The following is a 7573-nucleotide window of genomic DNA, read 5'->3' as shown; positions in this document are numbered from 1 at the left end:
AGATGTGGGGCTGATGGATGGTGCCGATGTGGGGCTGGAAGCAGATGTGGGGCTGGTACGAATAGTGCTGGGACCAGTTGAAGATGTGGGGCTGGTTGGAGATGTGGGGCTGAAGGAGGTTTCAGATGTGGGGCTGATGGAGGCTGTAGTTGTGGGGCTGGTTGAGGATGTGGGGCTGGTATTCATAGATGTGGGTCTGGTAGGAGATGTGGGGCTGGAAGGGGTTTCAGATGTGGGGCTGGATGGAGATGTGGGGCTGATGGAGGCTGTAGTTGTGGGGCTGGTTGAGGATGTGGGGCTGGTTGCAGATGTGGGGCTGAAGGAGGTTACAGATGTGGGGCTGATTGCAGTTGTGGGTCTAGCTGCAGATGTGGGGCTGGTAGAGGTCTCAGATGTGGGGCTGGATGGAGATGTGGGGCTGGTACTCATAGTTGTGGGGCTGGATGCAGATGTGGGGCTGATCGAGGTTTCAGATGTGGGGCTGGTTGGGGTTGTGGGGCTGAAGGAGGTTGCAGATGTGGGGCTGGTTCCAAATGTGGGGCTGGATGCAGATGTGGGGCTGGTTGGGGTTGTGGGGCTGGTGGAGGGTTCAGATGTGGGGCTGGATGCAGATGTGGGGCTGGTACTCATAGATACGGGGCTGGTTTGAGATGTGGGGCTGATGGAGGTTGTAAATGTGGGGCTGGATGCAAAGGTTGGGCTGCTGGATGGGGATGTGGGGCTGATTTCAGTTGTGGGGCTGGAAGCAGATGTGGGGCTGGATGGGGATGTGGGGCTGGTATTCATAGTTATGGGGCTGGATGGAGATGTGGGGCTGGATGGGGATGTGGGGCTCAAGGAGGTTGTAAATGTGGGTCTGGATGGAGATGTGGGGCTGGTATTCATAGTTATGGGGCTGGATGGAGATGTGGGGCTGGTATTCATGGTTATGGGGCTGGATGGAGATGTGGGGCTGGATGGGGATGTGGGGCTGATTTCAGTTGTGGGGCTGGATGGAGATGTGGGGCTGGATGGAGATGTGGGGCTCAAGGAGGTTGTAAATGTGGGTCTGGATGCAGATGTGGGGCTGGTACTCATAGTTATGGGGCTGAATTCAGTTGTGGGGCTGGTTCCAAATGTGGAACTGGATGCAGATGTGGGGCTGGTACGAATAGTTGTGGGGCTTGTTTGTGATGTGGGGCTGGATACAGATGTGGGGCTGGTGGAGAATTCAGATGTGGGGCTGGTTTGAGATGTGGGGCTGGTATTCATAGATGTGGGGCTGGTATTCATATATGTGGGTCTGGATTCAGATGTGGGTCTGGTTTGAGATGTGGGGCTGATATTCATAGATGTGGGTCTGGATTCAGATGTGGGTCTGGATTCAGATGTGGGGCTGAAGGAGGTTGTAAATGTGGGTCTGGAAGTAGATGTGGGGCTGGTATTGATAGTTATGGGGCTGAAGGAGGTTGCAGATGTGGGGCTGGTAGTAAATGTGGGGCTGGTAGTAAATGTGGGGCTGGTATTCATAGATGTGGGGCTGGTTTGAGATGTGGGGCTGGAAGAGGTTTCAGATGTGGGGCTGGTTGTAAATGTGGGGCTGAAGGAGGTTTCAGATGTGGGGCTGGATGAGGTTGTGGGGCTGGTATTCATAGATGTGGGGCTGGATGGAGATGTGGGGCTGGTATTCATAGATGTGGGGCTGGATGAGGATGTGGGGCTGGTACTCATAGTTGTGGGGCTGGTTGTAAATGTGGGGCTGATGGAGGTTTCTGATGTGGGGCTGGATGAGGATGTGGGGCTGCTTTCAGTTGTGGGGCTGGTATTGATAGTTATGGGGCTGGATGCAGATGTGGGTCTAGTTGAAGATGTGGGGCTGGTTTGAGATGTGGGGCTGGTTCCAAATGTGGGGCTGGAATTGACAGTTATGGGACTGGTTGCAGATGTGGGGCTGGATGGAGATGTATGGGGGCTGGATGAGAGACTGTGTGGGCTGGGTATAATATGGGGCTGGATGCATCGCATGTGGGGCTTGTGATTGAGGATGTGGGGCTGATGGAGGTTTCAGATGTTTGGGCTGGATGAGGATGTGGGGCTGGTATCATAGTTGTGGGGCTGGTTGTAAATGTGGGGCTGATGGAGGTGTCTGATGTGGGGCTGAACGCAGATGTGGGGCTGGTATTGATAGATGTGGGACCGGTTGAAGATGTGGGGCTGGTTTCAGTTGTGGGGACTGAAGGAGTTTGAGATGTGGGGCTGATGGATGGTGCCGATGTGGGGCTGGAAGCAGATGTGGGGCTGGTACGAATAGTGCTGGGACCAGTTGAAGATGTGGGGCTGGATGGGGATGTGGGGCTGGATGGGGATGTGTGGCTGGAATAAGATGTGGGGCTAGATGGAGATGTGGGGCTGGATGGAGATGTGGGGCTGATGGGTGCTGAAGATGTCGGTCTGGTTGTAAATGTGGGGCTGGATGGGGCTGTGGGGCTGATGGAGGTTTCAGTTGTGGGGCTGGATGGAGATGTGGGGCTGGTATTGATAGTTGTGGGGCTGGTTTCAGTTGTGGGGCTGAAGGAGGTTGCAGATGTGGGGCTGGATGCAGATGAGGGTCTGGATGGAGATGTGGGGCTGATGGAGGCTGTAGTTGTGGGGCTGGATGCCGATGTGGGGCTGGATGCAGATGTGGGGCTGGTCTCAGATGTGGGGCTGGTAGTAGATGTGGGGCTGGATACAGATGTGGGGCTGGTCTCAGATGTGGGGCTGGTAGTAGATGTGGGGCTGGATACAGATGTGGGGCTGGTATTCATAGATGTGGGTCTGGTTTGAGATGTGGGGCTGATGGGTGTTTCAGATGTGGGGCTGGATGGAGATGTGGGGCTGATGGAGGGTGCCGATGTGGGGCTGGATACAGTTGTGGGGCTGGATGTAGATGTGGGGCTGGTACTAATAGTGCTGGGACCGGTTGAAGATGTGGGGCTGGAAGCAGATGTGGGGCTGGATGGAGATGTGGGGCTGGTATTTGTAGTTGTGGGGCTGGTTGTAAATGTGGGGCTGGATACAGATGTGGGGCTGGAAGAGGTTTCAGATGTGGGGCTGGATGGAGATGTGGGGCTGGTTTGAGATGTGGGGCTGAAGGAGGTTGCTGATGTGGGGCTGTTAGTAGATGTGGGGCTGGTTGTAAATGTGGGGCTGGATGGGGCTGTGGGGCTGATGGAGGTTGAAGATGTGGGGCTGGTATTGATAGATGTGGGGCTGATATTCGTAGTTGTGGGGCTGGTTGTAAATGTGGGTCTGGATGCAGTTGTGGGGCTGGTATTGATAGTTATGGGGCTGGATGGAGATGTGGGTCTGGCTGCAGTTGTGGGGCTGGAAGAGATTTCAGTTGTGGGTCTGGAAGCAGATGTGGGGCTGATGGAGGCTGTTGTTGTGGGGCTGGTTGTAAATGTGGGGCTAGAGGAGGTTTCAGATGTGGGGCTGGATTCAGATGTGGGGCTGGATGCAGATGTGGGGCTGGATGCAGATGTGGGGCTGATGGGTGCTGAAGATGTGGGGCTGGTTGAAGATGTGGGGCTGGATGGAGATGTGGGGCTGGATGGAGATGTGGGGCTGATGGGTGCTGAAGATGTGGGGCTGGATGGGGCTGTGGGGCTGGTGGAGGTTTCAGTTGTGGGGCTGGTATTCATAGATGTGGGGCTAAATGGAGATGTGGGGCTGATGGAGGTTGCAGATGTGGGGCTGGATGCAGATGTTGATCTGGTTTCAGATGTGGGGCTGGTTGAAGATGTGGGGCTGGATGGAGATGTGGGGCTGGTATTCATAGTTATGGGGCTGGTTGAAGATGTGGGGCTGATAGAAGGTGCCAGTGTGGGGCTGGAAGAGGTTTCAGATGTGGGGCTGGATTCAGATGTGGGGCTGATGGAGGCTGTTGTTGTGGGGCTGGTTTCAGATGTGGGGCTGGGTGGGGATGTGGGGCTGGTATTGATCGTTGTGGGGCTGGAAGCAGCTGTGGGGCTGAACGAGGTTTCAGATGTGGGGCTGGAAGTGGATGTGGGGCTGTTTTGAGATGTGGGGCTGGTACTCATAGTTGTGGGGCTGTACACAGTTGTGGGGCTGATGGAGGATTCAGATGTGGGTCTGGTTGGAGATGTGGGGCTGAAGTAGGTTGCAGATGTGGGGCTGGTTTGAGATGTGGGGCTGGATGGGGATGTGGGGCTGGTATTCATATATGTGGGGCTGGATTCAGATGTGGGGCTGGAGGAAGATTCAAATGTGGGGCTGGATGGGGATGTGGGGCTGGTATTCATAGATGTGGGGCTGAAGGAGGTTGCAGATGTGGGGCTGCTTCTAAATGTGGGGCTGGATGAGGCTGTGGGGCTGATGGAGGTGTCTGATGTGGGGCTGGATGCAGATGTGGGGCTGGAAGAGGTTTCAGATGTGGGGCTGAAAGTGGATGTGGGGCTGGATTCAGATGTGGGGCTGAAGGAGGTTGCAGTTGTGGGGCTGATTGGAGATGTGGGGCTGGTATTCATAGCTGTGGGGCTGGATTCAGATGTGGGGCTGATGGAGGCTGTTGTTGTGGGGCTGGATGGAGATGTGGGGCTGGTAGTCAATGTGGGGCTGATGGGTGTTTCTGATGTGGGGCTGAACGAGGATTCAGATGTGGGGCTGATGGAGGTTGCAGATGTGGGGCTGATGGAGGTTGCAGATGTGGGGCTGGATGGGGCTGTGGGGCTGAAGGAGGCTGTAGTTGTGGGGCTGGATACAGATGTGGGGCTGGTATTGATAGTTATGGGGCTGGATGGAGATGTGGGGCTGAAAGAGGTTGGGGTTGTGGGGCTGGTAGTAGATGTGGGGCTGGTAATGATAGATGTGGGGCTGGTTCCAAATGTGGGGCTGGATGCAGATGTGGGGCTGGTATTCATAGTTATGGGGCTGGTTTGCGATGTGGGGCTGATGGGTGTTTCAGATGTGGGGCTGGCTGCAGTTGTGGGGCTGAAAGAGGTTTCAGATGTGGGGCTGGATGAAGATGTGGGGCTGGTTGTGAATGTGGCACTGAAGGAGGTTGCAGATGTGGGGCTGGAAGAGATTTCAGTTGTGGGTCTGGAAGCAGATGTGGGGCTGATGGAGGCTGTAGTTGTGGGGCTGGTTGTAAATGTGGGGATAGAGGAGGTTTCAGTTGTGGGGCTGGATGGAGATATGGAGTGGGTTTGAGATGTGGGGCTGATGGGTGCTGAAGATGTGGGGCTGGTTGCAGATGTGGGGCTGGTATTGATAGTTATGGGGCTGGATGCAGATGTGGGTCTACTTGTAGATATAGGGCTGAAGGAGGTTTCAGGTGTGGGGCTGGATGGAGATGTGGGGCTGGAAGAGGTCTCAGATGTGGGGCTGGATGGGGATGTTGGGCTGGTATTCATAGATGTGGGTCTGGTTGAAGATGTGGGGCTGGATTCAGTTGTGGGGCTGATGGATGTTTCAGTTGTGGGGCTGATATTGATAGATGTGGGGCTGGTACTCATAGTTGTGGGGCTGGTTGTAAATGTGGGGCTGGATTCAGTTGTGGGGCTGGTATTGATAGTTATGGTGCTGGATGGAGATGTGGGGCTGAAAGAGGTTGGGGATGTGGGTCTGGCTGCAGTTGTGGGGCTGGAAGAGATTTCAGTTGTGGGTCTGGAAGCAGATGTGGGGCTGATGGAGGCTGTAGTTGTGGGGCTGGTTGTAAATGTGGGGCTAGAAGGAGTTTGAGATGTGGGGGCTGGCAGCAGATGTGGGGTCTCTGGTTTGAGAAATTGTGGGGCTGATTATGAAGATGTGGGGCTTGGATGAGGCGCGTGGGGCTGATGGGAGGTTTCAGTTGTGGGGCTGGCATGCAGATGTGGGGCTGGTATTGCTAGTTTGTGGGGGCTGGTTTCAGTTGTGGGGGCTGATGGATGTTTCAGATGTGGGGCTGGATGCCGTTGTGGGGCTGATTGACGTTGCAGATGTGGGGCTGGTTGTAAATGTGGGGCTGGTATTCCAATAGATGTGGGGCTGGGTGGGGATTGGGGCTTGGTATTGATCGTTGTGGGGACTGGACAGCAGCTGTGGGGCTGAACGAGGTTTCAGATTGTGGGGCTGGAAAGTGGATGTGGGGCTGTTTTGAGATGTGGGGCTGGTACTCATAGTTTTGGGGCTGTAACACAGTTGTGGGGCTGATTTGGAGGGTTTCAGATTGTGGGTCTGGTTTGGAGATGTGGGGCTTGAAGTAGTGTTGCAGAATGTGGGGGCCTGGTTTTTGAGAGTGGGGCTGGCATGGGGATGTGGGGGCTGGTATTCATATATGTGGGGCTGGAAGCAGATGTGGGGGCTGGTAGTTCAAGTTATTGGGGCTGAGGAGGTTGCAGATGTGGGGCGCTTGTAAATGTGGGTCTGGATGGGGCTGTGGGCTGATGGAGGTGTCTGATGTTGGGGCTGGATGCAAGATGTGGGGGCTGGAACGAGGTTTTCAGATTGTGGGGCTGAAAGTGGATTTGGGGCGGAAAGTGGATGTGGGGCTGAAGGAGGTTGCGTTGTGGGGCTGATTGGAGATGTGGGGCTGGTATTCATAGTTGTGGGGGCTGGATTCCAGATGTGGGTGCTGATGGAGGCTGTTGTTTGTGGGGCTGGGGTGTAAATGTGGCTGGGATGGAGATGTGGGGCTGGATAGTGCATGTGGGGCTGATGGGTGTTTCTGATGTGGGGCTGAAACGAGGATTCAAGATGTGGGGGCTGGTACAGAGGTTTGCCAGATGTGGGGGCTGGATGGAGTAGGTATGGAGTGTGGGTTTGGAGATGTGGGGCTGATTGGGAGATTGGGCGTGGTATTGAATAGTTTATGGGGGCGTGGATGGAGAATTGTTTGGGGGCTGAAAGAGGTTGGGCGTTTGGGGGCTGGAGTAATGTGGGGCTGGTACTGATAGGTTGTGGAGGCTGGTTCCAAATGTGGGGCTGGGGATGGAACTGTTGGGCTGGATTCAGATGTGGGGTCAAAGGAGGTTGTAAATGTGGGTCTGGCTTGCAAGTTGTGGGGCTGGGAAGAGATTTCAAAGTTGTGGGTCTGGAGAAGCCAGATGTGGGGGCTGATGAGGCTGTAGGTGTGGGGCTTTGGTAAATGTGGGGCCTAGAGGAGGGTTTCAGATGTTGGGGCTGGTTTGGAAGAATGTGGGGCTGGATGGAGATGTGGGGCTGATTGAAAGATGTGGGGCTGGATGAGGCCGTGGGCTGGGAATGAGGTTTTCCAGTTTGTGGGTGGATGCAGATGTGGGGCTGGGGTATTGGCTAGTTGTGGGGGCTTGGTTTCAGTTGTGGGCTGATTGACGTATGGGCAGGATGTGGGCTGGTTGGTAAATGTGGGGCTGGTTATTGCATTAGATGTGGGGCTTGGTTTGCAGATGTGGGGCTTGGTTTTGAAAGATGTGGGGCCTGGAATGGAGGGTGTCTGATTGTGGGGCCGGATTGCAAGGTGGGCCGCTGATGTCATGGATGTGGGGCTGGGGTTCAGATCAGGTGGGGCTGGGTGGGGGAGGTGGGGCTGTGTTGATCGTTTTGTGGGGCTGGAGCACGATGTGGGGCTGAAACG

At 55.3% G+C, this 7573-nt stretch overlaps 1 protein-coding gene across 1 annotated transcript in view; it reads right to left on the bottom strand.

Annotated features, from left to right (window-relative positions):
* Window positions 1–4781, bottom strand: part of LOC107307207 (mucin-2-like) — a gene marked incomplete at its 5' end in the record, with an annotated part of 16312 nt that extends 11531 nt beyond the window's left edge. The window contains 2 exons of the mRNA XM_032441712.1: window positions 2285–2352; window positions 4722–4781. Of these exons, the coding sequence (XP_032297603.1) occupies window positions 2285–2352; window positions 4722–4781 (128 nt within the window). The remainder of the gene's footprint in view (window positions 1–2284; window positions 2353–4721) is intronic.
* Window positions 4782–7573: the final 2792 nt, after the last annotated feature.

The sequence above is a fragment of the Coturnix japonica genome, unplaced genomic scaffold (genome assembly GCF_001577835.2).
Source record: "Coturnix japonica isolate 7356 unplaced genomic scaffold, Coturnix japonica 2.1 chrUnrandom510, whole genome shotgun sequence".
Classification (NCBI taxonomy): Eukaryota; Metazoa; Chordata; class Aves; order Galliformes; family Phasianidae; genus Coturnix; species Coturnix japonica.
This window is presented reverse-complemented; position numbering and strand designations above follow the sequence as displayed.